The sequence below is a fragment of the Anabrus simplex genome, chromosome 5 (assembly GCF_040414725.1).
Source record: "Anabrus simplex isolate iqAnaSimp1 chromosome 5, ASM4041472v1, whole genome shotgun sequence".
Classification (NCBI taxonomy): domain Eukaryota; kingdom Metazoa; phylum Arthropoda; class Insecta; order Orthoptera; family Tettigoniidae; genus Anabrus; species Anabrus simplex.
Window position 1 is genome coordinate 28,248,597 of NC_090269.1, and position 23,790 is coordinate 28,272,386.

The 23,790-nt window shown below is 41.5% G+C and overlaps 1 protein-coding gene across 1 annotated transcript in view; it reads right to left on the reverse strand.

The window, feature by feature from the left end:
* LOC136874334 (peptidoglycan-recognition protein LC) overlaps positions 1-23,790 on the reverse strand; it is a 146,037-nt gene that overhangs the window by 69,861 nt on the left and 52,386 nt on the right. The window contains exon 4 of the mRNA XM_068227757.1: positions 8,817-9,262. Coding sequence (XP_068083858.1) covers positions 8,817-9,262 — 446 coding nt within the window. The remainder of the gene's footprint in view (positions 1-8,816; positions 9,263-23,790) is intronic.

The following is a 23,790-nucleotide window of genomic DNA, read 5'->3' on the forward strand; positions in this document are numbered from 1 at the left end:
TATTATTATTATTATTATTATTATTATTATTATTATTATTATTATTAAGGACTCCGATAAGTTTCGCTATACATTCTGGTGTTTATTCAATTTTCGTTCGATCCAGTAGGTTTCCATTAGATGGCTATTTCGAGCACGGCGTTCATCCAGTTGTTCACTTCACATTCCGGAAAGTCCCAAAAGTCAGGATGCTTGTTCTGAAAATATCTCATTTGAGCGAGTCTTCCGGCCGTAGACTCATTTCGTCGGGGTCTTTCTTGACTTTAACGTAACAGGAAACTGTTGTTTTTAATTTTGGGTCAAAATAGTTAAAAACACAATTTGTCCACCGAGACTCGTCCATCCGTAGCAGGTGACCGTAGAAGCGAGCCGTGCCTTTGTGCATTATGCCCGTGATCTTTTCTATCTCATGCCTGTTGTACCCCATCAAATTTTCCTTTCAATTCAGTACTTCACAAGAAAAATTGTCAGATCTTTTAAAATATTTTTTAACATTGCTGAATGTTTGAAAAGATTTGGCAAGCTTTGATAGCATTTTGTTTTAAAATGGATGAACGACACGCAACAGTTGTGGTTCATGGACTAGCAGTGGGATATTTTCTTAAAAAGAAGAGAAACGCTCTATGAATCATAATTTACAGGGGGAAAATATCAATTTGGTTATCTTCAACATAATTATTGCAATATATTTACTGTCATAACATCATTTGCAGAGGTTATGCTATATTGAATTTACCCGCATGAATTGAGTGAAAAAGATAGCAATTCAACGGAAATTCAAATCTTATTACACGAAAATATATTACAAATGACATAATAATAATAATAATAATAATAATAATAATAATAATAATAATAATAATAATAATAATTGTACTGGGAGGTACACCTCAACCCCGCATATTTAAAAGAAGCGCTTTAAGGAACACGATCTATCGAACAAATCTTGAAACAGCTAATGCATAAAGTTGGGACATTGATCAGAAGATGTCACTACTGAATAACTGTGTAATATGTTATGTTAAACTTTCCTAAACTGATTGGATTTGTTTTGGTGTACATCCAGAAGTTTGAACTTTTCTCCATAGATGTCTCTATAAAAAACTGAGGTCATGCACTCTGGTGCAAAGTGGAATAATTAGTGATTGGAAGAAGTTTTGTGTTTATAGGTTTTCTCAACAGAATTGACTTTCATTTATTTTGATACTTCAATGTTTGCAACACTTCCTTCTTATCCCGCCAGCTTTGCAGTCTGGCCAATTACAAATTTTCTGTAATTATTTTTCAGCCAATCATAGGCTTCTTGTATCTTTTTGTTTAACCAATAAAATGAGAGGGTGTGTCCGGATTTAGTCCATAACATTCTCGAACCCTCCTCTCGAGTATATAAGCTGCGGCTTTTTCAAGCTACCTTGTCTTATTGATCGTCGAATTAGTGAGTGTGTGTGTTACGAAAGGAGGCGGGGCGCCTCATTCTTCGGCAGGCAGATCATCAGCCCAGGCAATGGCCACTAGTTTTATATCTTTGTAGCTATCTCCGCAAACTTACCCGAGGGGAAGGTTCTAATTCTAACTATGTAACCATCCGCTTCCTAAAATGTAAACTACCTCTTGCTAATGTAAAACTTCATAAAGTCTTAAACTGTAAATCGGGGATAGAGAGTGCGTTACCCTCTCGAGTTCCCCTTCAGTTTATCTTGAGGTGACTACGATTTTGTAACCGTTTTTCTCCTGTAAATTACCAAGTAACTTGTTCTTCTAGTCACCTCAGTATTTTGGGATTAGCCACTGCATCATCAGGTCACAAGCCCAAGTAGGGTTTTAAAACTTGGTTTTCAAGGAGCGCAAGTGTACGCCTTCACACATTTTGAGTTTGGGCCAGTAATATTAACTTGTTCTTTCTTTTCACGAAGGCCCAGTAGCATGGATAGTAGATACCCCTGTATTACCTAGATTGTAAATTGTAGGTTGTGCCTAGAGAGGCCAGAGTAAATTTTTTTGTTAAGTTGCCCTGCGTAGGCTATAAGAGTTTAGGAGCGCAGCCTCCTTGGTTGAATTTGTGGAGCATGTAAGCTCTTTTCTGAGATTTGTGTAATTTTGAGTTGTGCCTTTGGAAGGCCGTAAATTGTTACTATTGGAGCCAAGTACTCGTGAAAATGGTGTATTGGATGATATCTCTCCTTATCTAACTAAACGCAACATTTGCGACATGGTAAACTTGTAAATTTGGAGCTGAAGCTCAAAACTGGTAAATTCCATATTTTTGGGTTTTTCTTATTCTTGTATCAAAATTCTTATTGTACCTGATAATTTGCTCCTTCACCTAGTGAAGAATTTTATTAAGTTTAAGATCTGAAAAAAATATAACCTTTACTTTAAAGTTTCATATTCATCTTTGATATCGTAGATAGACCCATCCCCACCAGTACCTTCTTTCACCTCTGCGTTCCACAGATAACCCAGGAATAATAATAATAATAATAATAATAATAATAATAATAATAATAATAATAATAATAAAAATAATGTGAAGTAAATTCATGATTTACTTCTTTCTTTCTTCATTCTTTTATTACGTTTTCTCCTTATTTCCTCTGTCCAGACAGGTGCCTGCGCTTCTTGTTTTTCTCCTGGAAGCCCCCAAACTCCTCGATACTTTTTTCTGAAAATAGCTCTGTTTAATATCTCGTTTTTTGTGAAACCCAGCTCGATAAACCATCGCATTCCTGTTTCGTAATTTTTATCGAAATGATGAATTCTTCTCTTCGTTAGTATGGCCATAAAATGTAATCCCCCTTTTCCCGATACTGTCGGAAAGCTTTTCATTTTTCAAATCAAGTTCTTTATCGTTTTTGTTGTTGTTTACAATCTGCTTTACGTCGCGCCGGTACAGATAGGTCTTATGGCGAAGATGGGAGAGGGAAGGGCTAGGAACGGAAAGGAAGCGACCGTGGCCTTAATGAAGGTACAGACCCGGCATTTGCCTGGAGTGAAATTGGGAAACCACGGGAAACCATCTTCAGGGCTGCCATCAGTGGGGTTCGAACTCACTATCTCCTGAATGCAAACTCGCAATTGCTTGACCCTAACCGCACGGCTAACTCACTCGGTGGTTAAATATCTGTTGGCTTACAGAGAAGATTGCTGTATGAATAATAACCGGCTCACAGAGAAAATCTGGTATTTTCTAAAACCAAAGGCATCTAAGTTGAGATAGTTCCAAGACTGTGAGAAAGATCTGAGAGAGGTGGGCATTACGGCGGATAAAATCAATGACAGGGTTAGTTTCAGGAGGATGGTGAAAAGCTATCAGGGTTTTATGGTAGAGACAGAACCCAGAAGACGGAGAGGCCCCCTACCAGTGGAGCGGAAGAAAGCGCTGATGGACTCAAGAGATACTGGCAGGATGTCAAAGGCGGCAGACGAACAAGACATATGCACTGAAAATCAGATTGGTTGTTAACACGTAGTCCATAGAGGCTCGATTCGAGAAACAAAACAAAAAACAAAACAAATAACGACCCTTCAATTCCTGTAATCTTCTTGAGATGCCAAAGCGTAAACATTTTGTCTCATATGAGTCTTAACAAGCCGGAAACTAAAAACCACGGAGACGTCTTATCTGAATATTGAAAAGCCTCAAGTGAGATGGACTTGCTACCTTGAGAAAAGGACTACGATTGGCAGTTTTGTGCAGTAGGTCTATAGTCGTTCAACAAATGAATCATGGATAACTGCATCATATTTTATACAGAAGCAAACTCCCTCTATTCCGCAAACATCACATACACGTATCTCAGGAATCGGTCTTCAGACCGCCACTAGATTCTCCGTTCATTAATTTGTAGCCTGACCCTGAGGCAGGCCTACGCCTTTAAGCTATCGTCCCTCGTGGGACGGTATGACAGAATGAGGTCACACATATTATCCGGTTAGTCCATGCAATCAGATTTCATTTACGAGAGATGTTAGATCTGCGATGCAGTATATCGGGCCAGATCTTCCAGGTCTCGTAATGCTGTGTATATAACGATGCCCTTTCAACCACATACTACAGATCTAAGAGAGCTACAGTGTTGGATCGAGTTGGACAAAATCGTAACTGAATTAATCGTTAATGTATTTCATCTTAATGGTAAATAGAACAAGAAACTATAATTACCATTACGTTGTAACGATGAACTGGTGGTTATAATTACAAAACAATGTACTGGCATGTAATAATTATAACTTCGATATTCAGGGGTGCTGCGGTGTTCGAGCACACCCAACATTTTTTTGTGGGGGTACCCAGCGCAGGGAGAAGAAATTAAAAAAAAGCCTAAGAGAAGAAAAGAAAAAGAGGGAAGTTTCTTCATAGTTCTTAACCCTAGCAATAACAAGGTATTTAGATCCCTACATAACCCAACCGGGGGGGGGGGGGTGGAGGGGTTGAGGGGCCCATTCAGAAACTTTTGTTTATTCGGAATCACAAGTGAGTTATATGGATATTTTATTTTATTTTATTCATTAGATCTGATTCATGTTCACCTCTGTCAGCGTCATTAGGTACCACCCCCGGAGTCCCGGGTTCGATTCCCGGCTCTGCTACGAAATTCGAAAAGTGGTGTGAGGGCTGGAACAGGGTCCACTCAGCCTCAGGAGGTCAACGGAGTAGAGGTGGGTTCGATTTCTACCTCAGCCATCCTCGAAGTGGTTTTCCGTGGTTTCCCACTTCTCCTCCAGGCATATGCAGGGATGGTACCTAACTTAAGACCACGGCCACTTCCTTCCTTCACTCTTCCTTGTCTGTCCCTTCCAATCTTCCCTTCTCTCCACAAGATCCCTGTTCAGCATAGCCGGTGAGGCCAACAGGCCCTCTACCCCAGTTGTATCCCCAACCCAAAGTATCACGCTCCAGGACACTGCCCTCGAGGCGGTAGAGGTGGGTTCCCTCGCTGAGTCCGAGGGAAAAGCCGAACCTGGAGGGTAAACAGATTAAGTTAATAATGTTATTTATTTTACGTCCCACTAACTACTTTTTTAAGGTCTTCGGAGATGCCGAGGTGCCGGAATTTAGTCCCGCAGGAGTTCTTTTACGTGCCAGTAAATCTACCGACACGGGGCTGTCGTATTTGAGCACCTTCAAATACCACCGGACTGAGCCGGGATCGAACCTGCCAAGTTGGGGTTAGAAGGCCAGCGCCTTAACCGTCTGAGCCACTCAGCCCGGCAAAACAGATTAAGAAAGGAAGATCTGATTCATTCAACATTTCGGAAAGGGTAATTGATTCCAAATGTACCCTTATTTTACGTGTATAACACAACGTTCCTTTTCCGCCTTCAGATAATTTAAAAATTACCTGCACAGTACCATGACACAAGAAAAATTGAACGACGATGTAATCAAGCATGTCCATAATCAAGAAGAAATAATAATTGAACCTCGAACGTGTGGCGAACATTTTCATGTAACGATCGGCTCTTTATGAGAGAGAATTAGAAATTCTGCGAATATTTTACATTTCGTACTAAAGACTTAATACATTGTTTTTTTATTTTTTTGCTATTTTGCTTTACGTCGCACCGACACTGATAGGTCTTATGGTGACGATAGGACAGGAAAGACCTAGGAATGGGAAGGAAACGGCCGTGGCCTTGATTAAGGTGGTAAAGTTTACACTTCCCTACTGAATCTTGTCTTTTGAACTAGGTATTACATGTTATGGAGTAATATTATATTGCCAAACATTTTCAGTAAACAAGTGAGAGCTTATATAAGAGCCTCCGTGGCTCAGGCGGCAGCGCACCGGCCTCTTACCGCTGGGTTCCGTGGTTCAAATCCCGATCACTCCATGTGAGACTTGTGCTGGACAAAGCGGAGGCGGGACGGGTACTTCGGTTTTCCCTGTCATCATTCATCCCAGCAACACTCTCCAATTTCATTTCATCTGTCAGTCATTAATCATTGCCCCATAGGAGTGCGACAGGCTTCGGCAGCCGGCGCAATTCCTATCCTCGCCGCTAGACGGGGGATTCATTCATTCCATTCCTGACCCGGTCGAATGACTGGAAACAAGCTGTGGATTTTCCTTTTCAAGTAAGAGCTTATACAGCAATTACATTGGGAGAAGAGAGAAGCATGAAGAACAACAACAACAACTACTACTACTACTACTACTACTACTAACGCCAAGGTGGCGGAATTTTGTCCCGCAGAAGTTCTTTTACGTGCCAGTAAATCTACCGACACGAGGCTGACGTATTTGAGCACCTTCAAATACCACCGGACTGAGCCGGGTCAAACCTGCCATGCTGGACAGGGGCCTTATGGGGGATGGGGAGACTGGAAAGGATTGACAAGGAAGAGGGAAGGAAGCGGCCCTGGCTTTGAGTTAGGTGGGAAACCACGGAAAACCACTTCGAGGATGGCTGAAGAGGGAATCGAAGCCCCCTCTACTCAGTTGACCTCCCGAGGCTGAGCGGACCCGTTCCGGCACTCGTACCACATTTCAAATTTCGTGGTAGAGCCGGGAATGGAAACCGGACCTTCGGGGGTGGTAGATAATTACACTAACCACTACACCACAGAGGCGGCCCCCATCAATATTATTCATACATTCAGTATCACGCTTTACGGTTACAGTGGTTATAGTTTCTGATAGCCACGACTGAGTGCTTCAAAACAAGTCTGAGATTCCTGTTGTACGTTTATCTTGGGTTGAGAAAAAAAAAAAAAAACGCTGTAGAAAAATGAAAATAAATTTTTCAGGATGGTCAAAAAATATTGTAACTTAAGTATTACACTACGAATACATGTAGCTATAACGGATAAAAATTTCGTTACCATCACATAAGTAGCTTTCCATTTATACATTGTTAAGTGAGCGGTTCCTAGAGAAGAAGCCAAAAACCAGGACAGTATTTACTACAACCACAAATAAAATATAATTAATGAACTTCAGAAACAGTTTGTATTATACTCCCCAATGCAGAATTAAACGCGGTAAATATTGGCATAACTCATTTTGAAATAGGTCTATCGGTTCGTTAGTAATTAAAGCCTGAACTCGAGTGTCCATAATAAAAATTCCCACAGTAGGTTTCGAGGCCTAGGAAGTCTTGCATTGTTACGCTCTTCGTTGCCTGTGTCTTTCTTTGGCCAAAACCATTTTTTTGAGTGTCGGATCCCTCCCATTTTGCCGTCTGATTAGTGTTAATAGAGGGTGGTTGCCCAGTTTTACTTCCTCTTAAAACAATAATCACAACTACCACCACCAAACACTTTCTTACCCAATTACATTCACCATCATTCATTTAACCTACATTAGCTCCTCAACTGAGGTTGGAGTCGGTAAGTGTATCTAGCTGTAAACACATGGCATATACATTCATTACACCTCATCCACGAACCCGTATTAATAATAATAATAATAATAATAATAATAATAATAATAATAATAATAATAATAATAATAATAAAGTAAACTCGTGTCCTCATCCCGAGGTGGTGCAGCTCTTTTCAGGGACACCTCCAGTGGGGGTGAGCTTGATGTACCATTTTAACCACATACCAGCTCTCCTGACGTTTTTAAATTTCTGGAATCGAACCCGAGCCTCCAAGGACGACAGCTAATAGTTGTTAACTGTTACGCTACGGAGACGGACAAATATTATAATAATAATAATAATAATAATAATAATAATAAATAATAATAATATTTCTCTTTGACTTTTCTCAGAGTGATAGGGTCGGAAATGCGACCTACGTAACACGAGTGGACTTGACCCAGGTTGTTGAAAAAATTGTAGAAGTAGAAATATATCCTTTCTGGTCGTGTGTTACTTCACGTGTGAGAAAGTAACAGAGAGATTCAATTAATGTTATTTATTATATATTTCTTCAATTTGAAAGTAGGTGGTGGTGATTATTGTTTAAAGAGGAAGTACAACTAGGCAACCATCTTTTATACTAACACTAATCAGACGGAGAAATGGAAGGGATCCGACACTTCTAAAAATGAAGGTATCGGCCAAAGAATGACAATGGCCAGAAAGGACGTGACGGCCTTGAATGCTCTAATACCGTCGGGGTCCGACAAAAACAAGAGTTGATCAAGGGAGGTCGGATAGGTTAGATGAAAGTGAGGAGCCTGGAACAAGTAAGTGGAAAGAATGCCAGGATTCAGATATCGGCCCCGTGGTCACCAACCCACGTTCCCAATTTGAGAGCCCCTGGGTCCCCCTTTAGTCACCTCTTACGACAGGCAGGGGATACCGTGGGTGTTATTCCACTGCCCCCCCCCCTTTCACATTTTCGCGGAGAATTTTAATCCGGTAACGCGCCTCTCCCTACCACTTGTGTACGCCACGTGAAGCACAAACATTATAAATCAGTAGTGTAGGCAGGATCGGACGATTGGGGGGGGGGGGCTTATAGTTACAAAATGATGATAGGTGCTTGTGCGTGTGTTGTGCCCGCATATACGACTTGTCATTATAAGGACACTGATACAAGTGAATTATGTTGATATTCAGATTGCAGTACAATGCAAAATGTTACATTAAAATACAGATCAAGAACAATATGATGAAGGTGAACAGTTTTACAGTGAATTGTATGTTCAGTTTACAATCTAAAAATCTAACTTTTGAGGCTTCTTAGAAAATAGATCAAGAGATTCATTGGTTCTACAATCATGTGTCTGAATGTTTATTTAGTTTATTGTTATTTATTGTCAATGTCTGTTTATTTTCTTTTTGTAAAATGCCGGAGTCTAACCCCCTTGACTACGTCCCTGTCATAAATGCATACATACAGGAGAAATGTTACTTACTTTTACTTGCATGAGAGTCTGTGGGTGATTGTACTTTGGAAGGTTCCTGAAAAGTATCTGTTGGCTGTTCATCATTGCAGCTTACCCCGTAATTGTTTATTGTCACAGGTCCATGGTAAACTGACCTATTTCCTAGTTGCACATCACCTGAACTCGTTACACTTATGTTACTAAACGCCTGTACGTTTTTCTTTTCGTCCTTGAGTTCCACCAGAGCGGTGACATTTCGCAGAGTATCTGACAATGAATTGTCAGGCGTTCTGATACACTCATGTCCCCCTGCACCATCACACTCCAGTTCATCCGTGTCACTCTCGCTCCCATGGGAGCTGTACTCCAAGTCGTACGCCGACCACGCAACGTCATGACTCCTACTGTCCACCATAGCATACTGAATCAGAGCCTCGTGTGTACGATACCCGACACCTCGCCGACACCAGTGACATCTACACCAGGAAGAAGCGTCATTATGGGAGCTTAGGATATCCCAACGTGTCTCAGTTTGGAATGCTGATTGCTATTCTAACGAAACATTGACTCCTGGCTGAATGGTCAGCGTAGAGGTCTACGGATCAGAGAGCCTTGGGTTCGATTCCCGGCTGAATCGGGGATGTTAAACTTTAAATGGTTAATTCCCTTGGCTCGGGAACTAGGTATTTGTTCTGTCCCACCATCTCTACAAATCATTCACCACACATAACAAAACTCTCTCCTCCACCACAGTAACACGCAGTTGTCCACCCTCCACAAGGGCTGCACAAGGATAGCGTCTGGCGCACGAAATTATTATTATTATTATTATTATTATTATTATTATTATTATTATTATTATTATTATTATTATTATTATTATTATTATTATTGTTACGGGGTTACCCGTGAAAGACAGAGGTGAAAGGAGGTGCGGGCTGGAATGGGTCTAACTACAAGTCCGAAAGATGAATTAAAATTTCAATAAAGGTTATATTTTCAAAACAGCCAAACTTAACAGATTTGATATAGACTTTGAACATACAACAAATAACAACAAGTTAACAAATCAGGTACAAGACCAAGAAATTCAAGATACAGAGATATTTTAACGATCTGGGCTTCGAGTCCCACCTTTTACAATTCCTGAGCTCTCAGCTCACAACCACAAATTACCAAAGGGCAGAAAACCCCTAATTACATGGAGCACTTGCTCCCACCTAATAATGTCAAGCCTCCTAGAGGCACCTTTCAAAACACCAGAAAGAGCTGACCCACTCTCAGTCTTTCAAGCCTATTAAAGGCAAAAACCAATATTACTATCAACTGCCCTCAAGGCACATCTACAAAGAAACAGGGGTATCTTGTACCTAACCTACTGGGCCTCAGTGGACAGGAACAGAATAATTAAATGGCCCAAAATACCAAGATGAATGGAGGCGTTGCTTGCACTACTACATGAAATCTTATAAAACCTAAGGGGCACTAGGCCGATTAAACAGGGGCTATTCCCACACTAGGGAGGTGACTCGTATAAGAAAATTTTAATACATTAAGAGTAGAAAATCAGTTATGAAAACGTAGTCACCTCAAATCAAAATGAAGGGGAGCTCGAGAAGGTAAAGCACTCTCTATCCCCGATTTACAGTCAAAGTAATAAGAAAATTTTACATAAGTCGGCACTAAGTTACATTTTTAGACAGGTAGGTTACATTGAAAAGATTTCGGACCTTCCCCGAGGGTTAAACTGCTGAGCTAGCAGGAAATAAAGATGTTTAAAGGCCATTACCTTTGTTGAAGAGCTGCTGCCCGAAGGAAGAGGCGCTACCCGCCCCCTGCTATACTTCCATACACTAAGCTAGATGTTGTTGAAGTGGCCGCGAGCCGTGAAAATCAGCAGTTTTTAAACACTCAGGGAAGATTCGAGACCATTCATGAATAATTAAGACACATCCACAGTCGTTTATTGGGTAGCTTACAGTTACACATCAAAATTGGAGAAGAAAGACACAATTGGCTGAAAATTAATGACAGAAATTATTAATTGGCTAACGTCAAAACTGGCGGAAAGAAAAGATTTATATTGCCAACCCACAAATGAAAGAACGAGATTTAGTAAGGAACAAACTTATGAATACAAAATTTCTTCAAATAAAGTTCTACCACTTCGCACCAGGGTGCATGGTCATAGCTTTTGTAGAGACATCTATCAGAGAATGTCCACACTCCTTGATAATTAGTAAACAAAAGCAGTTCGAAATTAACACAGTGACATCTTCTGAGAAACTGTTGAGATAATTCAGGTTTTTTTAAAGTTCCGAGTTTCTGCAGTAGGGGAGTACTTTAAGGCGGAAAATTCAAAAGTGCGGCATAGAGGTGTACCAACCGGTACAGACCTCCTCCCCCCCCCCCAAAGTCCTTCCCTGGGGTGACACAGAAGAAGTTGACGAAAATTATTTTCCAAAACAAAATTCCAAGTTTTTTAAACGAAAATTAATCATCACTTGAAGAAGATTCCTGCTTCCTTGCAAATATATTAGTGGGAGGATGAGACATTAAGAATTTTCAAATTCTTGTACAGGAATTTAGAAAAACTATTTATAGCGTCAAAACATTTTTGTCTCTGTTTTGAAATTGATAGTTAGGAGTTAGCTGAACTCCGACTTGAGAGTGTCTTTGTCGTAGAATGCCAACCACACAATGAAAATTTTGACGGCAAGACCAACTGCCGCTGTCGATGTCCAGTCGAGGTCCTCCGGACCTCTTAAGTACCCTGAGATACCTCTCTCCCGCACTATAAGAGGGGTAGTCGTGGTGAAGGACGCCGCAGATGCGAAGTTTGTTTACTGTCCCCCGATACGTTTGCGGTTGGTGCGCCGCACTTCAGCCTGTGCTGGGAGATAGACTCCGGCGCGCCGTACACTGTTGGACATCACGGGAGTGGAGTGGGCGTTTACCCCACCACGGTGGCGGTAAGGCGCCGAACGGCTGGCGGGGCACTGAAACAGTAAGTGGCAGAATTGTTGTTGATATCTGACTTAAGGGTACGATCTATTTGGTGAGGCTGAGAGGCTAGCGGCGTGGAAATTTTCAAAGCCACCGGTACGGTTTAGCAGGAGACGAGAGCTTGGTAATGGCCGCAAGGAAAGGACAGCAGAATGACCAGAGGGGAAGATAGTACAATTAACACATAGACACAAGGAACGTAATCCAAGGGCAGAAGGCCTTAAAATAAAAAAAATATATAACCTTCAGGGTTCTTACAAAATGTTAAAGACTAAGTTAGCAAGGATATTACACAGGTTTAATCTGTGAAATATGGACCCTAAAGATCCTCTCGGTGGCTGGATTGCTCACTAATAATGTTACCGGAGTTAAGAAATCCAAAACGGTGCACAGCCCATGAAATCTGGGGGCAAGCTTGCCCGCGGGAACAAAGTTTGTGACCATAACTTGGTCTCCTACCTTTAAATTGGTGGGCTTCCGTCCATCCACGATCATATCTTTCCCTAACCTTTTCATGAGATATTTTAAGATTGGCCTTAACCTTCTTCCATAGATCTCTTATATTATCTGGATCTATTGTCTCAGGTAGAATATCACTAAGAGACCAAAGGTTAGAGAGCGGCGTGTTGGAAAAAAACTCAAACATCAACGACGCTGGAGTGAATTTATGAGATTCATGAACCGCCGAATTCAAAGCGAAGGCTAACCAATGCAGGGACGTGTCCCACCTGGAGTGATAGTCATGATGATAGGCAATAAGAGCTGATCTCAGATTACGATTGACCCGTTCAGCCAGAGATGGTTGAGGATAGTACGCTGAGGTTGTTACATGTGAGATGGATAAATCAAAACAGAATTTACGGAAGAGATTGGAGGTAAAGGCTTTAGCACTATCAGAAACAATATATTGACACGGACCAGAAGAAGTAAAGATGGAATTTAAACAAGAAATGGTGGACTGAGCGGTAGCCAGCTTAGTCAAAAATAGCCAGGAAAATCTTGTGAAACCATCTACACACACAAGGATGAATTTGTAGCATTCCCCTTTGATTGGGGGAAGGGTCCTACGTAGTCGATATAGAGGCGTTCCATGGGGCGCAACGTTTGATGAGAAGACAATAGCCCTTGCTTAGTGGACATGGTAGGTTTACTATGCCAACAAGATTTACAGGCTTTTACCAATTCACGAATTTCACCGTCCATACCTTTCCAAATGAATACCTCTCTGATCTTTTCTCGGGTTTTAAAAATGCCTAAGTGCCCCCCTAATGGGGTCTCATGGTAGTACTTGATGATCATCGGTACAAGAACAGCTGGAACGACAATTTTCATTTTCTTATCATGCCTCGACGGGCAACATAAAACACCATTCTTCAACACATAAGGACGACATGTTCTCCAGAAGAAAGAGTTTCCATAATAGGGGCCAGCGTCGGATCTTCACGTTGATATTTTTCAATATCCCTAAATAGCATGGGAGCATCAGTTAGAATGGCATTAACACCAGGAGGTATGGACTCGGGAAGTGAAGACCTGTCTTCCTGTTCAGAGGTCTCTACATCATTGGCAAACATACGGCTTAGTCCATCTGCCACAACATTTTCAGACCCTCTTATATGCCTAACATCAAATTGGAAGGCAGAAATTCTGATGGCCCAGCGGGCTATACGACCAGTACGACGCGGCCTAGCTAAGACCCAGCTTAAGGCTTGGTTATCAGTCTCCAAGTCAAACCTGGCATGTTCCAGATAGAGGCGGAACTTTTCTAGTGAAAATAAGACTGCCAAATGGAATACTTGGCTTCTTGGGCCGATAGAGTCCTAGAAGCGTAGGCGACGGGGCGCCTTCCGAGTCCAGTCTCTTGAAGAAGGAATGCAGCCACCGCCGACGACGACGCGTCGGTTTGGACGATGAATTTATTCGAGAAATCAGGCATAGCAAGGACAGGGGCGTTACAAAGAGCTAATTTCAGGTAATCAAAAGCGGCTTGTTGAGAAGGTCCCCACTCAAATTTAACGCCTTTCCTACGGAGTAAGTTCAAGGGCGCCGCTCTATTAGCGTTAGGAATAAATTTCGTGAAGAAATTCACCATGCCTATGAACTTGGCGATACCTTTGATGTCCTTAGGAGGTTTGAAATCACGGATGGCCTGTGTTATTTTTTTTGGCTACTTGCTTTACGTCGTACCGACACAGATAGGTCTTATGGTGACGATGGGACAGGAAAGGGCTAGGAGTGGGAAGGAAGCGGCCGTGGCCTTAATTAAGGTACAGCCCCAGCATTGTACTGTGTTCTAGAAGGATCTACTGCGACACCATCGGGCGACACAATATGCCCAAGAAATGACATGGAAGGCTTAGCGAAAGCAACCTTGGACAACTTCACCGTTAACCCTGCCTTACGAAGGCGACTCAGGACCTCTTTCAGATGATCTAGATGTTCTTCAAAGGTCTCAGAAAATACGACGACATCATCAAGATAATGGTATAGGTACTCAAATTTGATGTCGGAGAAGACCCTGTCTAGCAGTCTCGTAAGCACAGCTGCTCCCGTGGGGAGCCCGAAAGCCACGCGGCTGTACTCATACAAGTTCCAATCCCTGGCAAACGCTGTAAGGTGTTTGGATTCTTCAGCTAGCGGGATCTGATTATACGCCTGATTAAGGTCTAAGGTGGTGAAGAACTTAGCTTTTCGAAACCAAGAAAAACAAGAATGAAGGTCGGGAAGGGGCACAGATTGTAACACCACCTTCCGATTTAAAGCGTTATAGTCAATCACAGGCCTGAAGCCACCTTGGGGTTTCGGGACTAAGAAAATAGGCGATGAATACGCCGACTTAGAGGGTCGAATAATACCATCTTTCAGCATCTGATCTATGATCTCCTTCATTTTAGGTGGAGATAACCTATAAGGTGGAAATCGAACAGGAATCGAATCCGTAACTTCAATCTTGTATTCAATAAGGTCAGTAACACCAAGAGTATCGGAGAAACCCTCTGGAAACGACTGACACAACTTACGAATACTCTCAGCCTGCTCCTCAGGTATACTGAGAGTCAACTCAAGACCTTAGCGGTCCCCTTGATGTTAGTCAGACTTCTGGTCGGTGAAAAGGCTTCCGCAGCGCCAAATAGTTCTCTAGGTTTGCTACTTGTTCTGAAGTCAGGAGCTTTCTTCAGTTTGGTTAGATATTCTGGTGAACTGACTTGATGAATTAAAATTTTTTGCCCTGTATAAATATGGAAAATATATAACAGGTTGTACGTTATTCGGGTTCGTTACCAACTCTTATATTTCATACGTAGATGGCTGTGAATATTTATTATTCTCAGTGGTGTATGTAGCAAAATAATAATAATTTAATATGATATTGATATCTTATGGCATTGTGTACTTAGTAAGCTTTGTTCGAGTTCATTCCATTGCTGATAAGTTCGCATAATATGTGCGACGATGAAGATGGATCCAATAAAACTGTTGGTAATACTGGCTGCAACAGCGTGTTCAGTTTTCATAATGGCTGCCAGCTGTGAGCGAGGCGTGTGTGATGCTGCGACGCTTGAGTCCCCTGTGAAATACTTTAAAGCTAACAAAAGTGGAGATTTTTTTTTTTGCTAGGGGCTTTACGTCGCACCGACACAGATAGGTCTTATGGCGACGATGGGATGGGAAAGGCCTAGGAGTTGGAAGGAAGCGGCCGTGGCCTTAATTAAGGTACAGCCCCAGCATTTGCCTGGTGTGAAAATGGGAAACCACGGAAAACCATCTTCAGGGCTGCCGATAGTGGGATTCGAACCTACTATCTCCCGGATGCAAGCTCACAGCCGCGCGCTTCTACGCGCACGGCCAACTCGCCCGGTTAGAGAGAAAAATTAAGTAGGAAATCTAAACCAAATTGTTTTAAACGTATACAGTAGCCTACGAGATTAGAATCCGCTATGGACTGTGGAAGACGTGAAAAAGACCGCGCAACTGCCCAGCGTTTCTGTGTACAGTGTTTACGCCGCTCGCTTGGAATTTAAACTCCACGGAAAATCCGAGTCTCCAGCGAAAGGTCCATGTGTCAGCTCATATATACACTACTATACACTCACTGTAAATAAAACAGGAAGGGCCTTAACACGGTGTGGGAATAGGATCCTTGGCGTATTCGATAATAATAATAATAATAATAATAATAATAATAATAAATATTTGTACCGCCCTCTACCTGCAGAAATGTTGTCATGTGGGGATCATGAGTTCGTTTTTACCTTCGGAATGACTAGATTACAATATTTACATGCCTGGAAACATTGTATTTTGCAATCACACTCACGGGTGGGTTTTTCAGCTTTTTGAACTGTGAGAAACTGCCACTGACAGTCGTTGCACGAGAGCGGAATCGTATACTTATGTTGTAAGTCTTCATGTGCCTCACAAAAATTGCTTTATGAAATAAAAATAAACCTTGCTTCTCTTGCCTATGTATTCGTCAGTAATCTGTAGGTTTTACATGGCCAATAAAGGAATACATAGCTGTGGTACGTAATCAAAGTACAGCTATGTAAAAGGAAGTCATTTCGTTTGATGCTTCACTATTTCAGAATGAAGTACTTGTCAGATAGACGCACGGCGTTAATGATACGCTGGTAGTGGGGAGATGGAGAACTCAGACGGGAAAGGAGAACAGGGGACGTGCAGAAGGATACTTTTCCTAAGCTCTTGAGTTGAATTTCAGTATAGATGTCTAAGGTCTAACAACATCTCATCCTGGGTAGGCGAAACAGATGAACATGACACAGAACTACATTTAAGTAAGAGGATTTTGCAATTACTAGCAAATTTGAAAGTGCAGGTCTTGCTCTGAATGAAAAGCACTAGACCGGTGTGAGACATGAAATCCACTCCCAATATAATGGGGCAAGACAAGTGCTTAGCTACAAACAGTTTAACTTTCCAAGTAAATTTTGCAGTTCTAATTTTGGCATACAGAAAACCTAAAATTTCTAATGGAGAAGTGTTAGCCGAAATGCATTGAACCGAAGACGAACAAAAATCAGAAAATTTGCAAACAGATTTTAATTTGGAATACCATTCAGCTGAAATAATGGAGCACACGCTCCCAGAGTCTAATAGCGCAGTAACAGGTTCATTATTCAATTCAATTTTGAGAAATGGTACCGGTGCGGGGGAATCCGCCGCAATTCTAAGACATTCTTTAGGGCATTCAAATGTGGGGTTGGAAGACTTCCTACCATGTTCCGATCCTGAGATTTCGGCTGGTTTACTTGGGGCTGAGCCTTGGAAAGATGAGTTAGCCGACTCAGCCGAAGCCATTAGTCACTTTTGATTATTGGTGGAAGTTGCACCCGAAGTTGAGAAGGAGAGAGTGCTATTAGAATTCTGGCAATTCTTGGCAATATGGGGAAAAGCGCCAAATTTAAATCAGCCTTGGGATGACCCTGCTCCATTCTTTGTACCGCTTAATTTAATCAATGGACACTTATTCCGAAGATGGTCATAACATTTGCGGGATGTGAAGGTTCGGCGAGGTGGAGGCCGAAAATTACTTGACGACGGAGGGGGCTCCTTCGCGACGCGTAAGGTGTCAGCATACCTAACTCCCTCGGCTGAGACAGCCATAGCCTCTAACTGGGCAAAATTTTGCGGACGCGCTGCGAAACACAAATATGACCTGTAGGATGGTGAAATTCCTTCCAAAATGGCCTGTACAATTTGATCTTCGGGAAAATGAAGATCAAATACCCTAGTGTAAAACTTAATATCTTGGATGAAGTCTGCCAAGTTTTCATCCAATCGCTGTACTCTATAATATTACTTTTGAATCAGAGATGACCTAGCTCGAGCCGGAATAAAATTAGCTAACAAATAGGCATGAAAGTCTTCTATAGAGGACTGATCAGCTATGGCTGTTACTATTTTGTCTGAAAGGACACCGATGGCATAGGGATAAATAATCTGAAGGATTTGACACGGGAAAAGCGAAAACACAAGGGCGTGTACCTGAAACTCGACCAAAAATCTTAGAAATGAAATTACATCACTAGTAGAATTAACTGAAAACTTAGAAATACCTCTAAGAAACATACTCAAAGGGTGAGGTAAGCTACTGAACCCCGGTGACATAGTAGATAACGGCCTAGGGGGTGGAGAAGCTGTTTCAGAGGGTGCATTATTCAACACAAATGAGGGATGGATGAACGACGACCTGACTCGGTTTCTAATGGGGCCGATGCTTGTTGAGTTGCCACGGATTTTCTACCTCCTTCACCCGTGGGAGAATCCTCCTCGTTAACTATGTTTACCAGAGTGGGTTGGTCGGTTTTGGGGGTAGCCGACCCAGATAACAATTGGCTAACCTTACTGGACAATTTAGAAAGGTGCTCGAGAAGAGCACTAGCCTCCTTTCCTTGAATGTCATTCAACTCAAGAGACAATGGATCAGTAACCCTATTGTAAAAATGGAACAATCTAGCTTGTACACGTGTAAGTTGATTTGGGGATGGATCACCCACTTCAAAAAAACTAACTATGGATGCTAGTTCAGTAGTGTGGTCAGTGATTGTGGAGAGAGCCTCATCAATATCCTTCTCTCCCAAGGTAGGGATACTAATCGGCAAATCAAGTGAATCCTTAAGTTTGTTGGTGTCTACCGCAACCGTGCCTACAGATTGAACATTTCTAATGGTTAATTCATAAATTAATTCCTCCTTGCGCAAGTAGCCGGAATGGAGGATTTCACGAGAGCCGGACATGATGACAAAAGATTGACAAATTTAGAAAATACGAAAGAAAATTCCAGCGACGGAGAAAATTCTTAGAGTTCAAAACAAAAGCAATGCTTAGCCGTCAAAAGGGGCTAAAATGAGACCCATTCAACCACGCTCTGCTACCACTTGTTACGGGGTTACCCGTGGAAGACAGAGGTGAAAGAAGGTGCGGGCTGGAATGGGTCTAACTACAAGTCCGAAAGATGAATTAAAATTTCAATAAAGGTTATATTTTCAAAACAGCCATACTTAACAGATTTGATCAATCAATCAATCAATCAATCAATCAATCAATCAATCAATCTGCATTTAGGGCTGTCGCCCAGGTCGCAGATTCCCTGTCAGTTCTCTAGTTTTTTTTTAAACATTTACAAATAACTTTGAAATTTATCGAACATTTCCCTCGATAATTTATTCCAATCCCTTACTCTCCGCCCTACACATGAACATTTGCTCCAATTTGTCCTCTTGAATTCCAACTTTAACTTCATGTTATGATCTTTCCCACTTCTATAAGCTCCGCTTAAGCTTATTCGTCTGCTTATGTTATTCCACGACAACTCTCCACTTTCAGATCGAAACATACCACATAGTCGAGCATCTCATCTCCTTACTCCCAAGTCTTCACAGTCCAAAATTCGCAACATTTTCGTAACTCTACTCCTTTGTCGGAAAGTACCAGAACAAACCGTGCTGTTTTCCTTTGTTTTTGATTTTATCAGTTCTCCATACACTCACCACGACTACTTCCTTCCCTACAGATATGGATATGGATGAACCATTCGTTAGCCTGGTCTCTCAACATATTCCATCATCAATCAATTAATCATCAATGATCTGCATTTAGGGCTATCACCCAGGTCGCAGATTCCCTATCAGTTGTCTAGTTTTATTCTTAAACATTTACAAAGAACTTTGAAATTTATCGAACATTTCCCTTGATAACCTACGACTCGGCTAGCTATTTCAATTAGACCTACAAGCCTCCCCACCGCGGCAAGGTCACATAGTTCACAGAAGGGGAACTATTTATTTATTTATTTATTTATTTATTTATTTTACTTATTTATTTAATTAATTAATTAATTAATTTAATTCATTCAACTTTCAGGGTTGGTTTTTCCCTCGGACTGATGGAGGGATCCCACCTCTATCGCCTCAAGGGTAGTTTCCTGAAGCGTGAGACATTTCGTCAGGGATAAAACTGGGAAGGAGGACCAGTAACTTGCCCTGGCGCCCTCACCTCCTTTGATGAACTGGGGCCTTGTAGGGGATGGAAGGATTAGTAGGGATAGGCAAGGAAGAGGGAAGGAAGCGGCCGTGGCCTTAAGTTAGGTACTATCGCGGCATTTCCCTGGAGAAGAAGTGGGAAACGACGGAAAACCACTTCGAGAATGGCTGAGGCTAGAATCAACCCCCCTGTACTCAGTAAACCTGCCGAGGCTATGTGGACCATGTTCCAATCCTCGTACCACTTTTCAATTTTCGTGGCAGAGCCGGGAGTCGAACCTAGACCTCCGAAGGGGAGAGGCGGGAGCTAATCACACTAACCAATATACCACAGAGGCGGACAGAAAGAGAATCATACGCAGTTAAAATCTTCCACCCGACCAGAATTCCATCCCGGGGCCCACTGAATCGAAGGTCAGTACGCTCGTTCAGCCAGGGAGCCGTATATTATTATTATTATTATTATTATTATTATTATTATTATTATTATTATTATTATTATTATTATTATTATTTGGTTACAGAATCCTCAACTGTCTTCCAGAACTACCCCTCACCCAGCAGCTTTGTGCTGGGAGCACAGTGGCTATCGTTGGATATACAATACACCCCGTTCTTGGGACTGAGAATCGTGTTATCCTTAGGCCGTAATATAAACCAATAGTTTGAAAAGCTAAAGAAGAATGCCACTTGGTGAATGCAGACAGCAGGCGATAAGCACTCGTGACCTTGATTACTGAGATTACATACTGTAGATACTAGATGGCGCTTAAGTTGATGTTGAATGGGTTCTTGCACGGAGTATTGCAACAACTTCAAAGTAATACCACAAGAGTGCGCAACTTGTTAATGTTGATATGTCGAATCAGCTACTGTAGTAAACCGCAAGCGTTCCATATTGACTTAGCAGTAACATTTCGGTCAATGAGACCAAAATATACCAAGCAAAATGTACAAAATATAAATCCCCGCTTTCTTTCTTCCTTTCTTTCTTTCTTTCTTTCTTTCTTTCTTTCTTTCTTTCATAATTTGTTTACCTTCCAAGCCTGGTTTTTCCCTCGGACTCGGCGAGGGATCCCACCTCTACCGCCTCAGTGTCAGCGTCCTGGAGCGTGAGACATTGGGTCGGGGGATACAACTGGGGAGAATGAACAATACCTCGCCCAGGTGGCCTCACCTGAACAGGGGTCTTGAGGAAAGATTGCAAGGAAGTGGGAAGGAAGCGGCCGTTGCCTTAAGTTAGATATCAACCCGAAATTTGCCTGGAGGACATGTGGGAAACCACGGAAAACCCCTTCCAGGATGGCTGAGGTGGGAATCGAACACACCTCCACTCAGTTGACCTCTCGAGGGTGAGTGGACCCCGTTCCAGCCCTCGTATCACTTTTCAAAATTCATGGCAGAGCCGGGTGGCGGCCAACCACGCTAATTACTACACCAAAAGGCGGAGAAACCCCGGCATTATAAATCGTAATTCTTAATTAAAAAAAAAAATGAAAAGTGGTATCTCAAAATATTTGCTTTGGTCTAATGGGGCATTACCACAAAAGTTTCATAATATACTGAACCCATGACCTTTGTGCCCTAAGAACATTATGCTTAAATTGACAAAGCATTTAGAAGTTCGATTCTTTATAGCATGGATTTGACACGTGACGAGGGGGTGATTACCTTCGGTCCCACGCTCTGGGGTACGTGACGTCAGCCACACGTGTCGACGGCGGAAGATTCTCAAGTCATTTTTGTGAACTATTTCAAAGCGCGTGTACATGGCGTGACCCAAGCCAAGTCAAAAAAAAAAATATAGTGCCTATCAAAGGGGGTCAATCATCTCACAAATCGAACCCGTATAAATTTTAAATGTCCATGAACACTACCGCCAGAAATGTAGCAAGCATGTAGTCACTTTCAAAACTCTTGAAATTACAGTTTAGTTAAGGGACGCCATGACGAAGTCTCCTTCTCCGGCATTTGTGATACAAAGCGGACGAAAAATTGTTGAGCTGCTCTGCGAAATCAAACAACAAAAGTAGACTGAGTTCAACTGCAGATTTTAGCCATTGTGGCTAGGTCTTGACTCCATGAGGAGATAGTTTTCTTGAGTGAAATAATTGTACCAGATAGGACGGTCAAAGTACTGAATAAATTCTAATGTGATTAAGTACTTCGTGTGCGGAAATAATTATAGTCCATCGTGTGCGCTCAGCAAACAAGTGAAGGGTATTTTCTTTTTTTTTATGCTTTATTCCAGGAAACCTGAAGAAATATAATAATGATCTGTAAAGCCATGAATGTAATAATGGCTAAATAAAATGCCAGGGTCGCAGGTGATCCCTATGACGAACAATGGTGTGAGTACATGAGGTAGGTGACTTTCCATCTTACTACCTATTATATCTTGTTTCATGATCTCTAAAAGTGTATTTGAATGGGGATATACGACGCAGTGGTCACCCCTACTAAGTTTTGTAAATGTGAGAATACGACTAAAAGAGTCATTTGTTTTATTTTCCACTTGGATAAAAATTTTGAAGTCTTACGAGTGCCGTATAATGTTGTAAAAGGTTATTGAATAGGGTTTCGAAGTGATATCACGTCCAATGTAGATCGTCATCCGTGTGAGTGTACTGCCTATATTTTGTGATGTCAAATTAAGATGTTCATTCGACGTAAAATGTTCCTGTCTGCAATTTGACGTTAATAATGTAGGAATCCATGGTTACTCATTTTCAATCGAGTGGAAGCGCGCTGTCGGGTGAGAATCTAGGGTGATGAATTTGGTCACGGAGAGAAACGTTTTTCTATGCCCATTTTAAACTGTGTCTGACTGACAATAAAAAGATCTAGTAGAATGTTTCAGTCATTTTTTTTCGTAAAAATCAAGTTATTAAATACGATGTCATTTATGCGAAGTTATTCATGATTAATGCATTGTGCGATATTAGACGTCGAGATTTCTAGTAAGGATTTTATTCCAGTTCTTTGTCGATGATAATTGTGGAGCTGGGAAACAGAGGTTGGTTTTGTTGATATGAGATTTGTGAATCAGGTTGGACCTGTCGTTGAAGCCGGGACATGGAAGCCCGAGGAAGGTTTTATATGAGTTGAGATGAGGTGTGCGAATCAGGTTAGAGTCCTGTCATTGAAGCCGGGACATGATAGCCCGAGGAATATTTTATAATGTTGGGAATGGAAAGAAATACATAGAAATCCATAGCGGTATTAATTTGCGACGCGTATAATTAGTGTGGGCATCTTGAAGCATAATCTGTGCATTTTGTTGGCTAGAATATCGTATTTTTTTAATTATGTCGGCAGAGTTTAAAAGAGAGCATTTTGAGAAGCCAGTCAACTGGAACAAACCAGCTGTTTCATGTTACTGCCAAGCGAACTTGGGGACGAGAGGCCTCAGCTGAGAGGGTTACACCATATGATAACGGGACAGGCGTGGAATTAAGATTGTACTGTATTCTCGGCCGGGGAGAACGTTAAAATGCTGGATTTAGTTGAAAGTCATAGCCGGTAATGATCTGAGTATTGTGAAATACTGTAATTGGGGACGTAATGAACATTTGAAACCACGAACTTCGAGTATAAGGAACAAGAGTAAACAAATTCAGGGTTGTCCAAAATATAGAGCGATGGTTGTGATGATTGGTTTGTCTGTGAGGGGTGTGCAAAATTCATAAATGGTATGACGAGATATGACATCGTAATTATATGGCGAGTTGTTTGGTTTGTACGTAGATTATTAGGATATCCAAGTGTTAATAACGGTTAGGACTAGATTAGATTTTAAAGTGTGAGATCATGAGACAAGATATATAACTGGACATGAATTATGTAACAATTCTTTTCCAGCCAGATAAATATCACAAGATTGAATTCACATCACAGCTGCGTAGGAATTTGTGAAGAAACCAGAGTCCGCGGAGATAAAATTTACTGTTCTTTAACATTTCGTTAAATCATTTAAATTTATTTAATTATTAAAT